The 24,889-nt window shown below is 46.4% G+C and overlaps 3 protein-coding genes across 7 annotated transcripts; 1 reads left to right on the top strand and 2 right to left on the bottom strand.

Moving 5' to 3' along the window:
* The first annotated feature begins 224 nt into the window (after nt 1-224).
* On the top strand, nt 225-3,256 carry LOC148821656 (uncharacterized). The gene is made up of 3 exons (XM_088930593.1): nt 225-683; nt 2,255-2,777; nt 2,864-3,256. Exons 1-3 carry the CDS (start codon nt 365-367, stop codon nt 3,198-3,200), a joined length of 1,179 nt encoding a protein of 392 aa, XP_088786719.1. The 5' UTR covers nt 225-364; the 3' UTR covers nt 3,201-3,256.
* A 6,323-nt stretch (nt 3,257-9,579) lies between these two features.
* LOC148821657 (chemokine XC receptor 1-like) lies at nt 9,580-11,477 on the bottom strand. The gene is made up of 2 exons (XM_088929970.1): nt 11,263-11,477; nt 9,580-10,387 (listed from the first exon to the last, which is right to left on the bottom strand). The coding sequence occupies exons 1-2, from the start codon at nt 11,475-11,477 to the stop codon at nt 9,580-9,582; spliced, it is 1,023 nt and encodes a 340-aa protein (XP_088786096.1).
* A 5,141-nt stretch (nt 11,478-16,618) lies between these two features.
* apol (apolipoprotein L) lies at nt 16,619-24,687 on the bottom strand. Of its 5 annotated transcripts, XM_088930588.1 has the most exons (6): nt 24,551-24,687; nt 23,973-24,137; nt 21,012-21,112; nt 19,724-20,311; nt 18,369-18,476; nt 16,619-18,134 (listed from the first exon to the last, which is right to left on the bottom strand). In XM_088930588.1, exons 3-6 carry the CDS (start codon nt 21,029-21,031, stop codon nt 17,174-17,176), a joined length of 1,677 nt encoding a protein of 558 aa, XP_088786714.1. In that variant the 5' UTR covers nt 21,032-21,112; nt 23,973-24,137; nt 24,551-24,687; the 3' UTR covers nt 16,619-17,173. The 5 variants fall into 5 exon arrangements, with proteins under 5 accessions (XP_088786714.1, XP_088786716.1, XP_088786717.1 ...); XM_088930590.1 differs by lacking the exon at nt 23,973-24,137; XM_088930591.1 differs by lacking the exon at nt 21,012-21,112 and having other exon boundaries at nt 24,551-24,670.
* Between the last annotated feature and the right edge of the window lie 202 nt (nt 24,688-24,889).

Genomic DNA, 24,889 nt, shown 5'->3' on the forward strand with positions numbered 1-24,889 from the left:
TGCGATGCATTTCCACGTGTTGCCGTCTTCAGTGGAAACATTTATGGAGACCTCTTCCAGTTGAAAATCGGTTTAAACAAGACTTTTTTTTTATTTATGGGCGAGACGTGTTACGGACTTTTTTTAAAAAAAAACACACACCAAATAAGCAGAATAAACCAGAAATGCGAATGGCGTTAGAAGCTCTCACTTCTGCCCCTACCGGAAGTCAGTAGCTCTGACAACGGAAAACGAAGCTGTGGGAGCGATTTGGTAAATAATGTTTTATGTCTGATCGGTTTTAAATGCCTCTGTCCTCTCCAAGAGTTGTAGAGGTTCTCGGGCTTGCCGGTTTTTGTGCTTTCTGGAGGGTGCGGGGCTACACATGTCCTTTCCCGACCGCCTAGAAGAGCGCCTGGCCTCGGCGGGGGCTCAGCTGACCCAGGTAGCGGTGTCGGAGATATGGAGGGTCGTGGGGGAGATGATGGCGGAGTACCGGGGGGAGATCGCCCGGCTGGACAGAGACAACGCGGGCCTGAGGCGCAGGATCCGCGAGTGCAGGGCCGAGCTGGTGGCGGCGAGGCGGCGGCGGCGGAGGAGGCAGACGCGGGGCTCCGGCGGGGACGAGCCGCCAGGGAGGAGCGAGGGATCCCGGCTCGGAGAGCGCAGCCCTGGTCGGAGAGAGGCCGGAGCGGCAGATAGCAGTAATGTTTTTTTTTTCTTTCTCTCTCTCTCTCTGGGTGTGCATGCTTGCTTTCAAGAGTTGGAAGAGGATTTATCGTGTGGCAACCGGAAAAAAACACACTTGAAGCCGGGAGGACCGCTGTTAGCAGCCTAACCACGTTTTAATCTTGGCCAAATCGCAATAAAATCCCCTCTCTCTTTATTACACACATGAGGTGCGTGTTTAACGTCTTACTTTACGGCGTGTAACTGATGCAATTAGTATAAGTCGCATTTCTTTTACACGTTAAAGTAAAAGTAGACCGTACGTCACCAGTTATACGTATCTCCCCTTCTTACAACGTAACGGGATCCTCAATTTAATTTACAGTTTTCTGAGCAATCGTTTGTATTAAAAAAAACTAATTTAGAGCGGTAACAAAATACACGCTGATCGGTAATTTAGGTACAATCTGAAATACTTAAAGAACGGATATAAATTATTTTTTGTAGAACCGCTCATGTCAATATAGTAACAATTCAGCAGTGCAGTAATCTCAAGAGACATAAAAGTAGCGTTTCTGCGTGACAAGACAGGAAACACGGGTCCATTAGCAATTGTGTTACAGAACATGATAAAGCAAACATATCAAAGGATGGTAAAAGAAATCGAGTGGCCAGTGTTAATATTTGAAGGTTTGTGAAACTGGAGCGCAGGAACCCTTTCGTTGGTTAATCAGGGCATACACTGCTGCCTCACAGCGCTGGGGCCCTGGGTTCGATTCCAGACCTGGGGTGCTGTCTGTGTGGAGTTTGCATGTTTCCGCTGTGTTGGCAGGGGTTTCCTCCCTCAATCCGAAGACACGCTGGTAAATTGGCTTCTGGGAAAACGGGCCCTGGTGTGAGTGTGTGTGTGTGTCTGCCCTGTGATGGACTGGCGTCCCGCCCAGGGTGTACCCTGCCTTGCGCCTGTTGCTTGCTGGGACAGGCTCCTGAAAGGCAGTTTGAAAATGGCTGGTTAAATGAAACGAACACTTAATTTGTCATTACCGCGACTCGCCGGGTTACAGCAGTGGGCATCGCAGTGGCTGTAAAGAGAGGACCTCGGGAGGAGATGATCATTCCCCCCTGACTTCGCCGCGCCTCGTTAATCTTAACTAAGAGCGTGGCGTAGGAGCCGTTCCTCGGCATGCAGCGGGCCACACTGTTCGCCGTTGTGAAGGAAGGAATGTGTGACCGTCGCGGTACTGTGCGGGCTCGTGCCCTCGCCGCCCCACCCCGCCGGTTCGTCCCGCAACACCTGGGGCTCGAACCCGGGTCTCTGGCGTAACGCAACAGGGAACCAGCCGAGTGAGCTAAAGGAGATCTCCCCCAGCCCAGGCGGCTGAGGTGATGCACAGGGAGGGTGATGATGTCACCGTGCCCAAACTAGCTCCGCTACAAATGGGAGTGGGCACTGTGTCTCCTCACACATCGCTGCCATCCCAAGAGTCAAATCCCTCTCCTCTTGATCTCCCTCTGACGCTCAGTCCTGCACTGAGAGTGTCTGTGTAGGGTCCTGGCCGGCCGAGAGTGTCATGGTCTCGTTCCCCTGTGCTCTCTCCTCCGCTAGGAGCCGCAGAGGCCGGCGCCGTCCCCGACGCTGGGCGGCAGCGCTGTGTGACCGAGGGGGACCCCCCGCCGATGGACGCGGAGGACGGACAGCTCAACGTCGCCCGCCACAGGGAAGTGGAGCCGGTCAGCGTGGGCAAACAGGAATCCGAGCGTGGGAACGGGGGGCTCGCTCCAGATTCGTGGCCCCGTTGTGACAGCAGGGGCCCCGACTGGACCGGACAGGGGTCCCCTAGCGGGGATCCGGGTTCCGCCGATGCCTGGCACTCGGCTCCGAGGCCCCCCGGGACCGGCGGCGAGGCCGATCCGGAACAGATCTGTCGCTCGCCTGGAGGGGGGCAGTGGTCCGCCGGCGCAGGGGGCGAGGCGGGAGGGGGGAGCCCACGGCCGCTGCGCCCCGGGCCCCCCTCTCCGCAGGTCCAGCAGCATGACGGACACCGCTGCACCCAGTGCGGCAGAGGTTTCAAGAGAAAGTGCAGCCTGAAATCCCACCTGCGGGCTCACGCCAGGACTCCACCCCCAAAGTAAGAGGTGTCCCTTTCCTGCAGGAAATCCCCCCAAAACAACGGGAACCATCTATCCCGTTTCTAATGCGCTTTATCCAATTCAGGGTCGCAGGGTTGCCGGAGCCTATCCCAGCAGGCCACTGGCCCATGTCGGGTCACACTGACTTGTGCCCAGCTCGCCCACTGGCGCCGGGTATAACTTTCCCTGGAGCCAGTGAACCTACCGGTATGTCTCTGGACTGTGGGAGGAAACCGGAGCACCGAGAAGAAATCCACATGAACACAGGGAGAACACGCAGACTCCACACAGACAGCACCCCAGGTCCCCGAATTGAACCCAGGGCCCCAGAGCTGCAGAAGTGCCCATCACTGCGCCACCACGCCGCCCACAAAAGCATCCTCACACTTCAAGAGATCAACACCTTGGTGTCTGTAAAATGAGCTGACTGCTTCTAGAAATAAAAATGGATAATGAACGTTTCTTTTCATGTACGCAAACACTAATTGGCTCTTCCTTCCACCAATCAGCACAAAGATGTTTTCTGGTTTTCTGAGCGAGCCAGACCCAATTGGAGTGATGCTTCACTAATAGAAGAAGAGGTTAGCTTTAAGTGCAGTAAAAAAAAAGGAATAATAGCAATTTATTTTGCATGGTACATTAATATTGTACCTCAGACAGTTAGCATTAATATCCGCTCATTACAGGGTTAATGCTTAATTTCTGATCAGTTTAGGAGAATGTATACATTCCTGTCTCAAACCGACCTGGAGGGTATAGACTTGATCAGTATCTTTAAGGGCTGCCCACTTCATTTTCTACTGAGAAAATAAAACAGGCTTTATAGTTTGTAAGAATTAAGGTTTATTATGTGGGCATTCTTTTTTTATCAGAGGTGGTGTATTTATCTTGAGCACAGATGTTTTATAAATAATAGACATTCGTAAGTGAATAAATTGCACTGTTGAGTAATTAATTGCCTGGTCTTCTGGTCCAGTCTTCTTGACTTTACTTCCAACTGAGGTCTTAATTACTACACGGACCTCTCAACGGAACTAGTAATTTGCTTAATTAGACCTGTTGTAAAGGCTGCAGATGTTCTTCACCATTAAAACGTGTAACTTGCTATCTGCAAGGGGATAGAAGCTAGAATGTGTTAAAAGGTCTAAGCAAATGACTTGTTTGATGGGGAGATCTACTGTGTGACTGAGAGGAGAGTTCTTAAAAAAGATGGAGAGTCTAATATTGGATTTGTAAGAGGGAGCTGATAAATCTCAGTTTTCTTATCATGGTAGCAAGGCAACCAACTCGAAGGCTGGATGTTAAGCATACTGCAAGCTTAATAAGATGTTAGCGGCCCCCAGCTTTCAAAGACATCTGGGTCATTAGCTGCCCTCCACATGTTCCAGTGACACTAGTCTGCAGTCCCAGAGGAACTGGATGTACTCTGACAGGTCCCTTGTTCTGTAACAGATCGTCAGGAACAGAGTCCACCGAGTCATGAAGGGTCAGTTCAGTATTTGTCAAGTCCTGGCTGGATTGAGTGCAGCAGTATAAAGTAACAGAAGTTGCATACCAGTGTTCTAGATCTGCATTCTCCAGTCCTGGTGCTGGTATAAGGAGCCTGTGTTCTAGATAAACATTTGCCAGCCCAGGTGTTGGATCAAGGCACCTGTGTTCTAGATCAATGTGCTCCAGCCCAGGTGCTGGTATAAGGAACCCGTATTCTAGATCAGTGTTCTCCAGCTCAGGCACTTGTATAAGGAACCTGTATTCTTGTATTCAGCCTTGGTGCTGGACTAAGACACCTGTTCTAGATCAGTATTGTCTAGTCCTGGTGCTGAAATAAGGAGCCTGTGTTCTAGATAAATATTTGCCAGCCCAGGTGCTGGAATAAGGCACTTTATTCTAGATCGGTACTGTTTAGCTCTGGTGCTGATATTAGACACCATGTTCTAGATCTGTGTCCTCCAGCCCTGAAGATAATATGAGGTACCTGAGAGTGGGCAGAGTTTACCAGAGCTCGTCTCTACACTTCCCCCTTTCTTATCAGGGGTTCACGACAGCACGGCGACTATCCAGTACTTTCACTAAGTTCACGGTTTTGTGCTTAATTTGGAATTGGTAAGATTTTTCTATACCATCTAAGAATTTATTTTGTTACCGAGATTTAATAACTGGTCTGAGAAATTGGGACTGCGGTGCCCCTTTAAAAGCAGTCATGATAATTTCTGTGCAATATTTATGCGTATGTGGAGGGAAGAAGTATTAAATCCATCTGATAATTTAATGTAACCAATTAAGCGGCTGAATGCTTGGATACAATGAGAGCCCAGTGAGAACGCCCTAGGCTAGACCCTGGCACGACACCCAAGACATGCTTTCCAGAGGGGTTTCTGCTTTTCCAACCCAGATCTCCGTCACTGAACGGAGCCAGGATCAACATGACCCTTGGCCAACTAAATGAAGAAACACAGAGCCGGAAGGAAGAGGCTTTGGAACAGAGGCTGAAGGCGAGCAAGCTATTGTGTCTGCACACAATTTCATATAGGAGCAATTGCAATCCTTTTTTTTAAAAAAAATGAAAATGATGAATTGATTCAAGTACCTTGTAAGGCTAGTGTTTGTCCAAGTGTGATTGGTCAAGTTTAAAGTGCAAGTCAAATACATCACATCAGGATCAGCTTGGCTTCGCAGGGAATGATGCAGGGGTGTGCAAAGTAATCTAGTTAGGGATTGGCAGAGCTTCAATACTTCTTCATTATTCCACAGAGACATATATAAGCGATTGGAGATTCATGTTCAAGAACTTCCGTGATACCGGCAAGGAGAGGGTGGGTGTACTGAAGAACTCCAGTCACGTCCAGTCTCCGTCAGAGACGGGCGCTGTGTCCGCAGGTTTCTGACCTCTCTTTAGAACAACAGCCCCCGAACAGCTGGGAGAGGGTTCAGTCTGTAATGAGCCGATTTAGACACTACAGCTCTCCCGGAGGGCGGCTGGCCAGCACGGATTTCAACAGACTTTGGAAATGTCAAGGAGAGCAACATGACGGAGCGTTTTTTTTCTTTCAGTCTCTTTTAACGGGGGTTAAGAATCTGTTACGAATATATTTCACTTAAGTAGAATTTAAGTCAAATATATTTTGGTCCTTTATTTGTTTTTCCAAGATCTTTTGAGAAGCCTCTCGTCCTTATTGCCCTGCTGCTGTTCCTAACAGCGGTGCTCCTCACACCTGCGAGCGGCAGGGCAGCGGTCCCCCAGGCTGGGCTAATTGCAGGTCTCCTCAAATCTTCACCAGGACGAGACCTAGCCAAAGCCACTAAATTAGCTCAGCTGGGGCTTTTAATCTGAGGGGTTTAGCCAGGCTCAAGCTTGCAGCTGACGATGACGTCAGGAGCTTTGAAACCTGATGGCCTGTTCTCCCCTCCCAGACCAGACTAACTGTACAGTGTAGGGCTCCCCACAATCACCCTGAGCCCCTGTACCCCTTTATTTTTGCACACAGCCACTAATTGCACTTGCCTATAGACCTATGCTCCTTTATTGTGAACTCACTAATTGAGGAGTTTGATTGAATAGCTTTATCTGAAAGGCACATGGTGTATTGATTTAATATATCCAGTGTATCCATCCCATAAAGTTTTAAAATTAATTTGTGATCTTGCACTACCTGCAACAGTTATATTCTTACTCAGAGAGGGAGGGAGGACCACATGAAGTGTGTGTTACAGTATGTAGGTGAATAATATTGCTTTTGCTGTCATGGAGGTGAAGAACAGAGTGACTTTGCTTTCCCTTTCATCTAGAACAGACTAAGATCTGGTACAAAAGATAGTCCATTTAGACCACTGGGTATCGAGTAGGTACTGTAGGTCCTTGATTCTAGGATCTGACCCAGTCATGTCTTGAAAGAAGCCGGAGTATGGGCTTCAACAGCATGGCTGGGCAGCTTGTTCCATGCTCCCGCGACCCTCTGTGTAAAGGCAAACTCGGAGCAACACTGCCGTGTTAGAAAGTCAGTTGTGAGATTGAAACCTGCAGTTTCTTAAACCATTACACTTAACACCATGGCGGTGAAAAACTACACAGACAGCTGGACCTTTGAACTACATCTTTTCAGTACAATGACCTTCTGAAACAAATGACTTTTCACCGTTTAAACCTTGTCTATAGTCTAAAAATACCGGTCATCCCTCCATTTTTTTTGTTTGTAGTAGAAAGAGCCCAACAGAATGAGCTGGAACTACATTTCCCAGTTTGCCAAGGCATCACTTGGGCCAATGGTGGGGTTTCCCTGAGTTAATTGAGCACAGCTGTTGTCAATCTAGTTTTGTGCCGAGTCTATAAGGGCAAGGCAGGGAGACGAGAGGGGCCCGTTGTGTGAGATCAAGTGTTGGAGCTGAAATGTGGAGGTTTTGCTGAAGGAATTCTTTTTTTTTTTTTAACCAGAATCTTATACTCAAGATGTTTTGTTTTGTTTTTCTGGAATTTTTTAGGCTTTGATTAGAAGCATTTTAATCCTCCAAAAGCAAATAGTCCTTGTTGTTTTGTACTTCTGAGTTGTTTTTCATGTGCCATTGCTTTGATATATAACGGGTGGCCCTTTTCAAACCTTCATTAATATTATGGCAGAATTAAATGCACTATCATAGAAAATACACTTAATGCCTACTCACAGAATGCATATTTGAGTTCTGACTAAGAAGTGTGGGATAAGTATGTTCTGTCACTTAGTTTTTTGAGGACAAGGCTATGTTTGCTTCTACATTACACAAATAACGTGCACTGATTTCCTGTTTGGTTGATTTTCTGTACAGTGATCCAGGTGACCTACTGTATTTACTGACAGCAAACTGACATTCGGCAAAGACAGAGCAAACTACGGTATGTCGTGTGCCAACCAAACGTGAAACTATGAAACTGCCCCTCAAGGACATCAGTTGATCGTCCGCTTCGAAGACTCCAGTTATGGGCAAAGTCAAGCTGTAGGTGAGAGAGCTCCACTGCCGTTTCTGTTTATACTCTCCAGAAGATGAGGTCTCACTGCCCTCTGTCTGCAAAGCAAGCAAGATGTGAGACGCACTCAAGAAGTCCTGGAGCAGCTCTACCTTCAGCTCCAGGATACTGAGAAGATCTCCATTAAAGGACATCCATTATGGTTAGGGGTAAGTCTAACAAGGCTGTCAATCATAAGATGCCCTTCATTTCATGTGCCTGATCGTTTCTCTCAAAGGTTCTCCATGAAGGATGCTGTATTCTGAAGTGAAAAATTTACTGAATTTCATTTGAATTTGCTTTTCATCTGTACTGATCGGTTTCTTCACTTGTGTGTATGTTGTCAGAACAGAGCACTCTGCTCTTTCAGAGTTGAGAACCTACAACCTGGGCGTCACAGACAAGCTTCCATTCCAGCGTGGGCTGATGATGTGGAGATCCTGAATGACTGTTTTTGGACTGTTATGTCTTTTATACGACACCATGATCAGGTGCAAAGACTTCCATTTCCGAAACCTGATCAGAACTCATCTAAGGCCAGCTCCTAGGGCTTTTGTAACTGGAGTCAGTGCCCCCCGGTGGTTGGCTGATGTAATGACTGAGCAGGGAGAACTGACAGTGGTTTTGTGGGTGTATTCAGTCAGGCATGTCAAGGATTCAGCTCTCCAGCTGTTCTAGATCAACACTCACCCATCGCCGTTCCACAGTGAATCAGTTACAGGTCAACAGATGTCAACTGCACTGTACAGAGTCAGTGTACAGTTCTTAAACTGTTAAGACTATTTTTCCTCTCCCTCAGCCCCTCCTGCAGTATTAATGAAGCACCAGCCACCAGTTGGAAAGCAGTGGCCCTGATATAAACAAAACCGTAATGCAAAAAAATGTTAGAAATGAGGAGCCCAACCAGAGCATCTTTGATCAGCTTATTTGATCACTAGCAATTAATCTAATCTGAGCCTTTTCCTGTATTCGTTTAGACAGATTGGCTGAGCAGTGTGTTTCAGACAATACAGACCATCCAGCAGTGCCTACAAGGCACATAAAAGCATCTGATACCTGACTAGAATTCAGAACAATGTTACCCATTTTCTTGTATTTTAGGAGATATTATTTTACCCCTTAGCAGTAACTGGCCAATCAACATACGTTTGCTTTAAGAAAAAGCATATTTCATTTGTCTACAGAGTGAGACACATGGTCTCTTCGCAGTTTAATTGCGGTAACATTTATTTAGAATGCCAGTTTAACTCTGAGAAATGAATTTGTGTGCTATCTGTGCTGTATACAGTATTCAGTTACGTTACACTAGACCGACACGTATTTGAGATTAGACAGGCAAGCGACAAATGCAGGACAGCGATTTTCCAACAGGTTTTCCACCATATGTAAACAACAATGCATGGACCTAGTGTTCTTTGCATTGTGAAAGAGTTTTTTTACGACATTTCAGAACATAGTTTTCAGCGGAGAAGCCAGAGGCATTCTTATCAAGCTCCTGTGCCCGAGTCTACTTATGCAGATTTCTGGGATATTCCTAAATAAAAATAAACAAAAGTGAAGCAAGGCCAATACCAGCATCGTCAAGATTGATGGGAGCGTTGATGCTGTCATACGTGTGCTGTCTACTGTATGTATTGACGACCATGGGTTATCTAAAGTATTCATTGGAATTTATCAACCTTCCATAAAGATTCTCCTACTTCAACTCCACTCCTCCGAATGCACACCACCATCCAAAAATAAGAAACTTTGTTCTCCTTCAGTCCGATTATAGACCTGAAGTCCTCTGAGTCAGCCCTGTCTGCTCCGCACTGACCCTGGCTTGTCTAGTGGCCAGTTGGCCTGAGACTGTCCTGGGACCAACAGCGGCCAGCCTTCCAGACTGGCCCGCAGGACGTCCCGTTCACACGGGACAGGTAGAGCAGGGGTTTGGCCACGCTGCTCAGGATGATGAAGGAGAAAGAGAGGGGGTGCAGGTAGCAGAAGACCATGTGGGGCTGGGCGTAGCTGTAGAAGGGCACCGTGAAGGCGGCAGGGAGATAGAGGGTCAGCACCACGAGCAGAATCGCCAGGACCGTGTGGAAGGCCCTTCTCTTCACTGAGCGACTGTTCCCCCTCTCCTCCTTCCTCCTCGTCCTCCTCTCCTCCCCCTTGCTCTCCCTTCCCTCATCCTCCCTCCTCTTCCTCGCCCCCTCGTCCCCGGGTCCGGTCTCCCTCAGCGCCCTGAGGATGGACAGCTTGCAGAACACCATGACGGCCAGGCAGGGGTAGAAGGGGACCCCCACCAGCCCCAGGTGATCCCAGAGGCCGGACTGGGTGAGCAGCAGGGAGAAGCCCAGGGCGGCGGCCCAGGACCCCGCTGACATGGCCGCTCGGATCGGGCTGCCCCCCAGCCTCCGCAAGGCCAGGGGGTGCACCACGGCCAGGTAGTGCTCCAGGCAGACGCAGCAGTAGAGCAGGGGCCCCCCGTACAGGCTGAGCGAGAAGAGGCAGAAGAGGGAGTGGAGCAGGGCCGTGCTCTGCAGGAAGAAGACGTTGTAGACGTGCAAGGGGGTGATGCAGCAGAAGAGGAGGTCCATCACGGCCAGGTTGATATAGAAGACGTGGCTGGGGGATCTGGAAGAGCTTTGGCCCCTGTGCACAGTGAGAGGAGAAAGAATCAGAGCTCGGCTGATCGCCACGGTCATCAGCCCTGGGTCCTGCAGATGCCATTCTGCTTTGGCAAGATCTGCAGGCGCTCATCAGGCAGAAGAGCTACTTACAGACTGGAAACATCTCCAGTTTCTAAAGTACTGGCTGTCTACAGGACAATGGTGGAGGAGGTCAGAACTAGATGAAAGTAGAATAACGCGGAGACCATGGATCTAGTCTCGGTCCAGGAAAGCTACATACAGTATCACGTCCTTTGGGTTTCAGTTCAGCTGAGCTGTGCATGGCTTGCTTGCACCAAACTAGTGCAAGTTTAAGAACATACTGTATGGGGTGTAGGTTTAAAAACAAAATGTCAGACTATGGTAAGGTACATGGTGGCACCTTACTTTAGCCAGTAGATCAAAGTCTGCCAAACTCACGCTATTTGTTCTTTTAGAAATTTCCAAATTCTAACTTGTGTCCTCGACACCTTAACGTTGTTTTTGTTTGCATACCAATAGAAAATAATAGGTGTGTCTACACCTGTAGCCTTGGCTATGCTGTAAATTCGCTTGTGAGCAAACGGGGCTCTCTGACTTTTCGGGCTAGACGCTATGTACAACAAAAAGAAGCTGGATTGTTCTCATTGACCAAGACTGGCTTTCCAGCTGTAGCACACAAGATGGGAGTCAGCAGTCTGACTGTTCTGGGGGAGCCGGAGCCACTATTGCTCAGAATAGGCCTCTGGCATACAGTCTGGGGTGTCTGAGCCTGCTGCACTCTCACTGAGACGGGGCGTTATTGTTAATGACGTTACGTTACAACCCCAGTCTCTTTGTGGGCCCCACACCTCGGTCGGGGGAAATGTGCTCTTTCACCTGGGCTGGGGTCCGAGCAGGAGCCAGAGGACCCTCAGGTTGGCGGGCGTCCCCACGGCGAAGGACAGGAGCTCCACCGTCGCCCACACGGCGAACCCAGCAGGCCGCTCGCGGCATATCTGCATGATGTCTGAGAAGCGCAAGGCAGGGTCCAGGCCGGCGGTGAGGTTGCTGGGATAGCTGGTGTTGGCCCTGGAGACAGTGAGGAGCTCCATGGTGGGACACTATCTGTCGAGGAGAGAGAGAGAGAGAGAGAGAGAGACCATCGGTAATTCATGGAACTGAGATCTATGAGAATAGACTCCCGCTCTGTACCATCCATCCATTTTCAACTGCTTTTTCCACTTCAGGGTGCATTCAGAAAGAGGAAGGTCTCAGGCTCACCATGTGGGAATAGTGGATGATTCCCTGTATCATTAAAATGTAATAAACCACAACGGAATGTTAGAAATTGGTTTGGCTGAATAGGAAATAATGTAAAATGCACTAATGCTAACCATTGCAGTTAGCAAGTGAGAATTGCCCATAAACCCCTGTACATTCTAATCCCAGGAGTATGTCATAGTGTGCAACACAGAAGATACACTCTGGACAGGATGCCAGTCCAATGCAGGACACACACACACACACCAAGGTCCATTCTCCCAGCAGCCAGTTAACCTATAGGTGGGAGGAAACCAGAGCACCCAGAGGAAGCCCACATAAACAAGGGGGGGAACATACAAACTCCACACAGACAGCACCCCAGGTCCAGAATTGAACCCAGACCCCCAGCATTGCGAGGCAGCAATGCCAACCACTGTGCCACCCTGATTCTTTAAATTCCTCAGAGGTGAGCTTGTTTATGGTTACCGCAAGATCTAGAGATCAAGTATAAGAGAAACAAACACATAACCCCCCCCCTACACAGGGGATTTCTCCTCGATTTGACCGAGCCTTGCTATGTTCCACATGAAGTTAAGTCATGAGGTTGTTTTTTTTCTGATGAAGCTAAAACAAATTCCAAATTCACTGCAATCTCAACATGGGCTTATAAATGTTAATGCCAATTCTGTTATTGTTAATGAATTCTTATGTGCAAAAGAGGTCACTGGGACCAGTTTTTGTCTTAGAATTCTACGGAGGATTTCACGCACACTCATGCACATGGAATTTGACTGAGTGCGACTGATGACAGAGATGGGGCAACATTGAGCATGACTGTAGGCAGGGTATGACCTTTTCAGTCTTTAAAGATAATCCAGACACTAATCTGGACCATCCTTCTTAAATTCCATTAAATACGATAGCCATAAGCAGTTTGTTCATGAATAATAAAATGACTCTGTATGTTTAAATACATACGGAGACACCGTGGCTGTGCCCAGTCTCCTAACCTCATTTTCGGCTCTCCCTGACCAAGTACAATAGGATTAACCAGTATTCCTGTGGCAGCCACCCTGCAGACCAGCGTGATATACTCTAATTGGATGTGGTACGATGCTTGAAACCAACCTGTGATCAATTACAGAAAAGTGCTTTGCTATTTAATGGCGGAGTCGGGTTTCCAGGGGTAACCAAAGCGACCTTGTCATCACACAGCAAGACGCGTTCGTGCTGAATTGTGTTCAGCGTGTCTGAACGTCTTTATCTGGCAGGCTGCTCTGTCTCGCAGAGCAACAGTTTCAAAACATAAGCTGTTCGCTCAGTTACGCACCCCCTGGTTCTGGGAAATACAATATTTTTCACCCTGCCTTCATAAAATCGTTTATTTGACTTGGTCCAAATGACTGCTTTCCCCAAGTATTAAAGTCACTGAGGATCTGAAGGTCACAGGGCCGGTGGACAATGCAGCGATCTGTCCCTTTGAGGACAAGCAGTTAGCAACAGATCGCTGCATTGTCCAGGCAAACACTGTTAATCACAACAACGCAACATCTTTCCTCATCTAACATCATAGGAACAGTGATAGACAGTATGGGACTGCACACTCTCAGAAAGACATGCAGGAATGCAGGAAGAGAGTAAATAGATAGATACTGCATTTCTCAAACGCTTTTCTCCATTTCCCATCCATTAAGATCAATGTCAATTTCAGCCGAGGAAAAGTGTGAGAAAAAGAAAAAGCCCGGAAGAAACTGAGCTCTTCTATCTGATTGTAAATTGCAGCCTTTCGGCTCTCAGCCCTAGGAAAGAAATTATTCCAAGAGTACCTTGCCTTCAGAAGAGGGTGGCATTGATGAGCCAGAGGAGTCATACCTCAGGATGTCCCACCTGTCAGCACCACAGACAGGTCCGCTGTTCGTCGGCACCGCAGACAGCTCCACTGTTGTGTCAGGACCACGGACAGCTCCACTAGTCTTCCAGCACTGACCAGCTGCGCTTCCTTCAGAGCTACATGCCTTTCAGCACCACGGATAGCTCCTGGTTACTGCGTTCAGGACCAGCTTCTCTTGCATTGGCTGTTCCTGCCTCAGACTCTCTCTCACTCTCTTCCCAAAGCACTGGGAGTGACTTACAAGGGTGTACTGAGGAAAGCTTCACACACAGACGTAGCAGGCACACAGAGACTCCTACGCACACACTGTTATACACTGTACATATTATCTGATTTGCTTAGCAGATGACCTTATCCAGGGCAGCACAGAAATGCATAGAGAGTCCGGATGAAGGGTTCCTATTACATATATCATATCATATGCAATATTAGTCAACAAGAAATACTGAAAAAGAATTTAAAGACGGCTCACGTTTTTCACATCTGGAAGAGTGGACAGTGCAGATTATGGCAGGAGAGCGGTGGAAATCAATTCCTGACTGGTAACCAGCATGATCTTCTGAGATGAGTGCAGGATGTAGACCCTCAATCATACCAGCCCATACTGAGCCGGGGGGCTATGGAGAGGGAGTGAGGTGGAGGCCCAGGGGTCTAGAGGCCCTGATGAAATAGAGGTTCAAATCAGTTTTTTATTAAAGTAAAAATGCAGTAAGTAAATACAGTACACAATACACAAGATATTCTAATATTTTATATAATAATCATGAATAGCTCTTGTCTTATCACAAAGCAAATGGGCCATATTTTCCATATATATATTTTTCTGCGTTTTTCAAATGGAATTCAGGAAGTTAATTAGGAATTGAAGAACTGGGATGGCTACAACAAATAGGCATGTTCAGTTCAGTTCGGTTTATTGCCATATGCACAAGTGCAATGGAATGCTTATTTGCCTGTATGCTCCAATACAAAGACATTAAGGACACACCAAAAACATAAACACAGAACAGCAGCAGCAACAACAACAAGTTAAATAACATACAGTACATCTTAGAAAAAAAAATCATGTGGAACTAAAAAGGATCATGGTTATGAGTGACCAATAGCATAGAAAATCACAGTACAGCTGCTGAAAATTATAATATATTATAATATATGAGACATATGCACCAAATTCTCATTGATTGCATCATATATCATTCATACATCGCATTTCTCTATGTATGATATATCATACATTGATCATACAGCAAGGGACACTGCAGGTAGTGGCAAGTCTCCTTTAAAGCCAACAGGCCACTGAGTATCTCAGAGGTAAGGGATATGAGCGATCTAATTGAATAAACGATGTTTGAAAGTACAATTACGATCAATTAAGGCTGCGCTGAACAAATGCTGGCGTCAACTTTCCTGGATAGCTAAATGACCTCTTGACAGTACAGTGAGCTGTGTTGTTTATGCATTATCTAATGAGCTAAATCTCCACATTAAAACATTTGTTAGGAACTTGGAGCTGCGCAGATCTGGCCATCCAGCAGCAATGAGCCATCAGAATAACTCTAAACACTCTTCAGTACCAAGAACAGTTCCACTCCTGGTTCACTCTGACCCAGGGTTTCACAGAGATCGAATGTCTCTCTCCTTCTCCTCGTCTTTGCCTCTCTTTCTTGTCCACCTCTATCCTCCCTCAGCTCCTCCTGTCTCTGAGCCTTGCTGGGAGTGACGTACAGAGTGTGAAAAGGCAAACACGTTTTTTTGTTTGTTTGACAATTACAAATGTTTAATGAGTTAATTCTTTAACTCAATTAGTTACTGGATTGTTGGCATCTGTTAATTAGGTAATCAGCTTTGTGCAAATCAATTAGTTCTGTGCTGTGTGCTAATGTGCAACAGCTGTGGGAGTGGCTATAAATAGTGTGAGAAAAGGGGTGTTGAAACATGGTGCTTTTTAACTCTGTAATGAGCTTTTTGTGTGTTTTATAATGCAAATCAGTTTGCATTAGACTGCTGGAAGATTGTACAGTATTTGCTGGTCATGGGAGTGTCTCCATTGCTCCAAATTCTCCTGTAAGTACATAATGTATGTCTTTGATAGCAGACTAATACTCACATTCAAATAATTCATAGTGGCTTGTTTGCTCTTAAATGATACTTTAATCCTGACGGGTGTTTCTAGTAAGATACAGTATATAAGCCTGTTTCACTGGTTGGTTAGCTATGTCATGCTGATGAGTACTAATGGGGAGAAGCAGTTGTTTGTGGCTGCTAACATTGATTCATGCATTGCATTTGATGGAAATATACTGGTCTTTCCCTATGTTGTAAAATGGATCAAACTAATATTCATTTTCCCATAATTAATAGAAACTTGTTTGCTGTTTAAAGACCTCTGTTTGTCTTCCTGAATGTTGCTCCAGTGATAAGAGTCTCTTTGATGTGATGTATTTCCTTGTCTGTGCAGTTATCCGTCTTGATGTGTAAATAAATGAGGACAGTACAAAGTGGGGCCAGCTCACAAACCTAAAATTTCCATCTGACCTTTTTCATAAGGGCATACACAATCACGGTAAACATCCGAGTACAGAAAGATCACTGGGGCCCAGCAGTCAGGCCTAGATTAGCCAGGTGTCTCACCAGCAGGTGGGGGTGAGGGTGCAGTTCTGGCTGGGGAATGAGCCTCTTGTGCAGGTAGTGGAGTACTCGCATACCTCAGAGTCACAGCAGGGCTGGAGCCACATCTATTCGCTCTTAGGATTTGCATGTGCATAGGTCTATTCAACTGGTTAAAGGTGGGATCTGTCACAGTATAATCCATGTACACAGGTAGGTTAAAAGTACAAATATATCTATTCATGATCTTGGGTCTCCCTACACAGAACAGCAGGCTGACTATGTGTGTTATGTATGTTACAGGTTCTTAAATGTGTCCAATATGTTACAAGTTGTAAAGCTGACATGGTGATACAACCAGCTGCTCCAGGGTGGTGACAAGTAAAATTAGAATTTCAGCACTTATGGGCAGAAAAGAGAGACTTGTCACAGAGATCTCTGGGTCTAATGCGGTGTGAAAGAAAAACCAGATGCCTTCAAGATAAAATTGCATAAAGAGAACATTTTTATTCTTATTGCTGTTGTGCTGTACAATTCTCAAAGTATGGCACTTGTATTTGAATGAAGGACAGATGTAAGACATAAGATGCAGACGTGATGGTCATACACAGTTTTCTTTTTTTTTAAAAAAAAGGTTTTTGTTGGTCTTTCAGAAAAAAACTCACTCAAATGTCAGCTCCCAACTGCGGTCGGATCTCATGTGGGTTTTCAAGGACAAATCCAGCGATTTGCTTAAGGAGAGGAATGAGCAGGATGTTTCTGAAAGCTTTTAAATCAAATCTGTTGGAGTCTACGTCAGAACAAGTCAAGGTGAGAGGAAAAAGTCCACCCAGCTGGTTTAGAGAGACGAAGAATGAAAATCAAAGCATTCACACTGCTTACATAAGGACAGGCCCCAGAATCTAATCCTTCTTTCATGCAAATGTAATGTCCTATAGAATTGTTTTTTTTTTTAATTTTGTATTCATTGGTGCTGCTTTATTATTGGTGTATATTTAACAAGCAAAATAATTTTCCTGCCGTTTTGTCTAAGCACAAGATCTTTCAACTGTTATTGGAGGGATAAAGTGATCTTTGCCAAATTTCCTGACTCTTCCTGAATCGCCATATTCCTCTGCACACAGAGCTGTGGATTTGCTCCCAGCAATCCAGCTCATCTCTCAGAAGCCTCACCCTCCTCCGGATCTCCTGGCCTGCCTCGTTCTTCTTCCCCTGGGCCAGGCCGACGCTGTCTTTGCAGATAATGAACAGGTCCAGGCCCATGAAGACCGCGTTGGCGGCTATGAACCCCACCCTCGCTGCCTTCGAAAGGGCCAGTGGGGTCCCTTTGGCAGCTTGGCCAATATCCACGATGTCTACTGCTGCTGGCACACTGCGCGCTGCCTTGCCTTCCTGAAGCGCCACTTTGGCAGCACTGGCAACAAGCCTTTCAGTTTTAAGCAGATTAACAGCTGAGGCGCAGTCTACAATTGTGTCGATACCCTTCCCTACGCTAACAAGCCCCACTACCATTTTTGCTGCCTCAATAACTGCCTTATGGTCGACGTTGGCATTATCCATGTCAACACCCTGGCCTTTATTGCTGGCTACTGAATGCATGAATTCAATAATGGCAGCTGCATCTTTTGCATAATTCTGGAAGATCTCATGGGATCTCTTTGCTTGCTGGATGTTCATGGACATTCCTGTTACACCCGTTGCAACGCTGCCGACCGCACTGGTGACGCCCAGCGCTACGCCGGACAGAAACAGTGGGAGGGACAAGCCAGCGGTGACAGGAGCCAGAGCCAGTCCTGCAATGCTCAGCGCTCCACTTACCAGCCCCACCGAGCTGCCTGCCACACTGGAGATGGCTGTGCCCTTCTCCACTTTGTCCAGAAGGTTCGCCGTCTCCTCCAGCTCCTCCAGATACTTCCTCATTCTGGAATTTCGGGCACTGAACAGGCCAATAAACTTCAGTGCATTGTCTTTGAAAAGAAAGGTGATCCTCAGGTGTTTATCTTGCCTGTGAAATAGAAAAAAGATTAATACTGCATGGCTAGACAGGCCAAGTGGATTCACTTATTACCACCCAGCGATAAGGATTAGTACTTAGATAACTATTATAGGGAATAAATTCTATAGAGGTGAAAATATTGACAGCTGTTAGACCTCATCTATTAAGCTGTTTTTTAAAGAGACCAGAATACAGTAGAATAGTAGGTGCAAATATTCCCTTTTTTGATTTTCACTCCATTACCTGATTTTATTCAGCTGCTCTAAGTGGTCATACATCTCTTGCAAGCTCTCAGTGGTTAGGTCACTGTGGAGGTGGGGAAATACCGGCTGCTGGATGCTTTCCGGTGCTCTGTTGTAAAGAACAGATGGCATTTACATTTACAATTCTGCTGTGATGCATCAAATCATCCATCCATCCATCCATCCATCCATGTTCTACTCATTTCATCCAGTACATGGTCATGGGGGAGCTGGAGCCTATCCTGGCAAGAAACAGGCACAAGACAGGATACAGTCTGGATTGTACACCATTCTGTCACAGGGTGGACAGACACACTCGCACTCGGGCCTATTTTCCCAGAAGCCCAGACGTCCCAGAAGAGGACTTCAGAAACTCTTGTTGCTCTTCATTGGTCTGGAGAGAGTTGCAGAGCTATTTCTGAACTTCTTGGGGCTCTATTCATTTAGTCTTGTCTCCCCAAGAGCTAATGTCAGAGCTGATGCCTCAGCCATCAGGAAAGGACTGAGTAGCAGTGATATTCATGGGAGGAGAGCCAGGAAGAACATTGTTTCCTGTCTCAAGTTTGCCAAAGAGAATGTGATCGATCCACACAACTGGAAGAATGTTCCGTGGAAAGATGTCAAAAGTTGAACTTTTTGGATTCAGTGAGAAACATTTTGTATGGTGGAAACCAAACATGTCCTTCCAACTAAAAACCTCATCCTGACCATGAAGCATGGGAATGTTAGTATCATGGTTTGGGATGACTTTGCTGCCTCAGGACCTGGAATTCTTTACTCCCTTGAGGGAACCATGACTTCAAGATTGTATCAGCAAATTCTGGAAGAGAATATCGGACCATCCATTCATCACACCCGAAGCAGGCTCCACAGCTGAAATGTTCTCTTTTCTTTTCAGCGTGGAAGAAAGCTTGACCTGTTCGTTTGCATCCATTCATCAGCTGAAGATGAACCGAATGTGAGTCAGTGTAGCATGACAATGATCCTTAACACTCAAGCAGATCTACATCAGAGTAACTAAAGAAGAAATGTCTCATTTTGGATTGGCTACCTCGATGTCAAAGCTAAACCCCATTAAAATGATACGGCAGAACCTGAAGCAAGCTGTTCATGTGAGGAACCCCAAAATGTCACTGATTGGAAGAATGGGACAAAATTCACAGTTTGTGAGACTGAGAAACACTTACAATGACTAGTTGAAGTAATCTCTGTTGGCAATTGTGATGGTTTGCAATCACTTTAAAAATGTGGACACATCATTTGTAATGTAACAAAATGAGACCTCTTTGGAAGGGGCTGAACTTTTTTTGCAAGGCACATACAAGAAACGTGCAGAAAAGTAAAGTATATCAGTACCCCATTATTTGTAGTTTCCCGCAGAGTTCCTCAGCGTTCTGTAAGTAGGTTTCTAGCTGGGGAACGAGCATGTCTATGTTGGCGAGGTCAGGCAGGAACAGATCTTCGGCTCTTCTCTGGAAGTGAAGCAGGAAAGGCGCGACTAATATAGCGACAGCAATGGCCACAGGAACGTCGGGAGCATTTAATTCAACAGCCTGCTGGTACTCGTCTGTGAACAGAGGCAGGGAGGTGACAGACAGCTTCCCCACAGCTTCCAGGACTGGATCGAGTTCTGCCAGGCCGGCCAGAGTCTCCTTCAAGATGCCGCCCAGCTCTTTCTCCAGCTCTTGCGCCCTCTTGCTGGCGGTGATTTTCATCAGGCCGCTTTTGAGATATTCACCAAAGGCTTTGCCCTTGTGTTCAGCATTGTACACGTAATGGAAGCTCACATCAAGCTTCTGGGCTCGATCTCTGATGTCTCTGAGCTTGCCCAGCTCTTCCTCTCTTGCTGAAGTCCATGTGGAAGACTGGGAGAGAAAACGTGTGACCGTTTGGATGTATTTCACCGTTTCTGACACATATGTGCGCATCTTTTCTGCAACTGCCCTGTGGAAAAAACACAAAAGCAAGAAATCTAAATGACTTTATTTAATAGATTGTGATTTAATCATACTGTGATGAAACATAGACAGGTGCTGTACTCGTGTTTCACCTCAGTGTATATAGTCAGAAACCCAAACTCGGCTCAATTAATTGTTTACTGTGACACCATGAAATCGAATGACTTTCAAAAGCTGTTTTTTAAATAATATAAAAGCATAAGAAGTGTTATTAGAGGAGAGGGTGTGAAGTAGTGGCGAGGACTCTAGGCTCATAACTGAGATCTAAAATAGCAGGTGTGAAACAGCTCTTGTACCCTTGCAAAACATAGATTTATCCTCACGACCTCACTGAAAATGCCCAGCTGGATAAACATGTAAGTTGCTTTGGATAAAAGCATCAGTTGAGTGTTTAAGGGGTCCCAGAGGAGGATGGGGGCACTGTTCTTCCTGGTGAAGGTAAGGAGAGCCTGATTGAGCGTGGCAGGGACTGAAAGGAAAGCTCATATTTTGCTAGGAAAAAAGGATTTTGACAGGAATTCATCAGCTCAGGCTCTTCGAGTGGAATAGAGGACCGGGGGATTCTCTATAGAAGAGGAACTGAAGATTTTTCACTAATACCTCTGTGGTGGACTTTTTTTTTCTGAGAAGGTGGGGGACTGAGCCGGCTTCCCTGAGAGTTGAGATAAATCTGTCACTAGCCTTACCTTTTCAGAACTCGGTCCATTATGGGGGAATTTTAACATACGCCAGAAATACAGGGCTCTGTGATTTTCTACGTTGATTAAATGCGTGTCCAGCGTTTCACCTGCAAGAAGCAAGAAAACGTTATCCTTAATATATCGTTTTGCCATTCTGGCTATATCGTGGTGGCTCTCTGGCTACAGATCTGCGCCTGTGGCTGGAAGGTTGCCGGTTCAAATCCCACAGCTGGCAGTGGAATCCTACTCTGTTGGGCCCCTGAGCAAGTCCCTTAACCCCAGCTGCTCCAGGGGCACTGTACAATGGCTGACCCTGTGCTCTGACCCCCCAGCTTCTCTCCCTGTCTGTGTGTCTGTGCCTCATGGAGAGCAGGACGAATTCCTAATGAAAGAAAGTGTATAGGGCTAATAAAATGATGTGGTTATGTTATTGTTGTGTTACAATGTTCACAATGGTGAGTCTATCAGCCGGCGATCTCCTGGGACAGGGGAGAGAGCGCACCCTTGTGGACAGAGTAGGGACTGCCGCAGCACAGCCAGACACCAGCAAAAGAGGAAGAACATGGAGGTCAAAAGCAGGCCAAACACGCAAGTGAAAGCTGTCATATTTCACCTTTCATGGAGTGAAAGGAACTTTATAAATGCAATGAGTTATTGTTTTATAGTTTGTTTGAAGAGTACATGGCATTTGTTTACACTGCCAGACACCTGGTGTGTAACAAAATCCTACTATGATAACAGAAATTCACCCTTAAAAAAAAAATCAGATATTTACCATCTCAAATTGTATTTCAAGTAAAATTTTATGCTACTTCCCATGAGGGAAAAAAAATCTTCAAAAATTATGTTTTTATAAAAAAGTTTCTGAAAGTGATGACAGGGTTATTTTGTTTCTTCCAAACCTAATTCAACCAAATTCCACTACTTAATGAAATTGCAATGTGCAATATCTAACAATTTAAATTTGTGTAGGTGAGAGAACACTTTTAATCTAGTTTAAATATGTTCTTGAATCCCGAAGGATTTTGCACCACATGAGAGGAGTGACGGCTAATTTAACCTATTGCTGAACTCCATAAGCCTTTGACTGAGATGCCACTGAATCCAGAGCATTTTGACTTAAGAAAAAAAGTTAAAATGTCTTATTTACTTAACCCTGCTTTGTACAAGGAAATAACTCCAGGTAGAAAAGCCTCTTTTAGGTGCAGTAAGCAGTCTTTTCAGACTTGAACCTGGCTGTTATCTTACTTTTAACAATTGCACAGCCCTGCCCAGTGATATACAGGATAAAATGACTCTTATCCGGGTTAAAGTTTTCTGTAGGCCCGCCTTTACGGTACACTGCAAAAAAGCAGTTATGCTTTACCACCCCTCCTGAATGAGATCTGGAAAAAAACCCATCAGTTGAACCCTTAATATTTTCAAAAGCACTGCAAAAAGACATGCTGACAGCATGGACAGCCATCTATCTGGTAAACCTCAGTCATTTAAAGGGAAAATGTAAAGTTAGGGGTGGCACAGTGGTTGGCACGCTGAGGCTGTGGGTTCAGCTCCTGGGGTGCTGTCTGTGTGGAGCTAGTATGTTCTCCCCGTGTTCGTGTGGGTTTCCTCTCACTGTCCACAGACACGCTGGTGGGTTAAGTGGCTTGTGGGACTATTGGCCCTGGTGTTTACGCGTGTCTGTGTGCACCCTGTGATGGCCTGGCATCCTGTGCAGGGTGCATCCACCCTTGTGCCCACTGCTTGCCTAAGTTGGGTCGCAGGACGGCTGGGACCTGTATTGGGTACAGGGCTTAGAAGATGGATAGATGGCTGTCAGGTTAAAAGAATAGCTTCGGGTGATCATGACTCAACAGGGAAATAGGCGCACCTGTAAAAGCAATGAGAGAAATTTGCCCCCCATGTCATTTCTGACTGGGTAGTTGTTTGATGTCTCCGTTTTAAAGGGCTGTTGTCTTTTTGGGAGTCAAACTGACTTATTTTTATCAGATGATGGTTACTTCACTTTTTTCCTGTTGTTGGATTATATTAATTTATCAATTCATTAACGCTTTATCATTTATAATAGTAATTTCATCCCTTTGACCATTACACACCCAACGCTGTTTGTGTTTCTTACCTTGTCATTTTGCCTGCTCATTCTTTCCTCTTGCATCACTGTAGTCGAAACGGTTACCAAAAAGAGGAAAGAAGACTCATACTGATTCTGTTATATTCTAGAGATCTTCCTGAGTGTATGCTTAGAATCCAGAATCCAGAATCCTAGTTTTCTATCCATCTCTATCCATTTTCTAACGGCTTCTTCCCACCTGGTATAACAGGGATCTCTGCTGCCCGGGCTGGGGGGGAGGTCTCCTTTAGCTCAGCCGGCGAGTTCCCTGTTGCGTGACGCTGGAGACCCGGGTTCGCACCCAGGCAGTGAGGGAGGAACTGGCAGGGCAGGAGCGGCAAGGGCGGAGACCCCAAGAACCGGTAAACTGGGGTCACGGAAGAGCAGGAGCCTATCCCAACAAGTAATGCACACAAGGCGGGGTACACCTTGGATGAAACACCAGTCCATTGCAGGGGACGTGCAGACCCAGACACACTCACGCACCTGTCGCTCCAGGGTCAATTATCCCAGAACCTTATTAACCTCCCATCAGGTCTTTGGACTGTGGGAGGAAAGGCACGTGGACATAGGGAGAACATACAAACTCCACACAGACGGCACCCCAAGAACCTGGAACCCCATGCTCTGAGGCAGTAGTGCTAACCACTGCACCTTAAGACCCTGTACTAGATAAAGCTGTTTGGAGAATGGTTAGATGTGTAATGATTTCTCTGATTAAGACTTTAAAAAGACGCTTTTCTCCTCACCCGTGGAAAGGCGCCTCTCCCCAGAATAATCCTCCATATAATTAGGTTTTAAACGCGTGCGGTGTTTGCGGAACATAGTTGGAAATAACTTTAAATTTCGCGTCTCACCTTACGAGCTGTCGCGGATTTGGAAGGTGGAGCTGGAAAATCAAGGTAAAAAGAAAACGTGAAAAAAAAAACGTCTTCAGCCTGCTTCGGAAACCCCCCCAAAAAGTACAGTTCTGTCTCTTTTTCTTCTTCTTCGGTCGTGAATCCCACACGCTGGAGCTTTTCCTAATGAAGAGCATACGGAAAGAGAGTTTTTTATATGCGATACCGTGTTCCTTTATCGGCTGTTTGATTGTCTGAGGTCAGAGAACACAAGTTGAAGTCAACAGTATTTTTTTTTTCCCCCACTTTCTGTTTCGAGCTGAGTCACAAGCTGGGTGTTCTATGTTCATAAGCGCCTCTAGTTGTTGGACCAGATTAATTTCCCGGAATAACACCCCTTCATCCTTTTTCTAACCGCTTTCTCCAACTCAGGGACGCGGGAAAGTCCGAGCCTAACCCGGATAGCACAGCTACAAACATAGTTACAAGGAGGGGTCCAGCCTTTCCTTGACGCCGGTCGTTTGCAGGGCACACACGGACACGGGCACGCACACGCTGATCCCAGGAGCAATTTCCCCAGAAACCAGTTAACCCACCAGTATGTCTCTGGAGTGTGGCAGGGGACCCACGCCGATGGCACCGCAGGCTTAGAACCGAGCCCAGGACCAGCAGTGTTAGCCAACGCGCCGCCGTACCCCCGGGAGAGGAGAGCAGAAGCGAAACTAGCCTAAGGTCACAGATCTGAGCAGCACAAAGCTCGGGATGTGCCGACTTTATCGACACCACGGAAAAGGAAGCTTAAATCTAACACGCCCAGGCAGAACTGGGCGCAGAGATAGTGTGCAGAATTTTGCAACAGCAACTAAATCCCAGTGTGGGGTTTCACCCCCTTAATTCATCCATCCATCTGTTTTCTAACCAATCCAATTTAGGGT

Source organism: Atractosteus spatula, chromosome 13 (genome assembly GCF_055471065.1).
Source record: "Atractosteus spatula isolate fAtrSpa1 chromosome 13, fAtrSpa1.hap1, whole genome shotgun sequence".
Taxonomy (NCBI): domain Eukaryota; kingdom Metazoa; phylum Chordata; class Actinopteri; order Semionotiformes; family Lepisosteidae; genus Atractosteus; species Atractosteus spatula.

Coding starts and splice junctions, on each gene's coding strand:
- LOC148821656 (XM_088930593.1), top strand. CDS start 365: ATGTCCTTTCCCGACCGCCTAGAAGAGCGCCTGGCCTCGGCGGGGGCT. Junction 684..2,254: donor GGCCGGAGCGGCAGATAGCA/GTAATGTTTTTT, acceptor CTCCTCCGCTAG/GAGCCGCAGAGGCCGGCGCC. Junction 2,778..2,863: donor GCCAGGACTCCACCCCCAAA/GTAAGAGGTGTC, acceptor TATCCAATTCAG/GGTCGCAGGGTTGCCGGAGC.
- LOC148821657 (XM_088929970.1), bottom strand. CDS start 11,477: ATGGAGCTCCTCACTGTCTCCAGGGCCAACACCAGCTATCCCAGCAAC. Junction 10,388..11,262: donor CTGCTCGGACCCCAGCCCAG/GTGAAAGAGCAC, acceptor CACTGTGCACAG/GGGCCAAAGCTCTTCCAGAT.
- apol (XM_088930586.1), bottom strand. CDS start 24,151: ATGCTCTTCATTAGGAAAAGCTCCAGCGTGTGGGATTCACGACCGAAG. Junction 18,477..19,723: donor GGGAAACTACAAATAATGGG/GTACTGATATAC, acceptor TCTTTACAACAG/AGCACCGGAAAGCATCCAGC. Junction 18,135..18,368: donor GAGCAGCTGAATAAAATCAG/GTAATGGAGTGA, acceptor TCTATTTCACAG/GCAAGATAAACACCTGAGGA.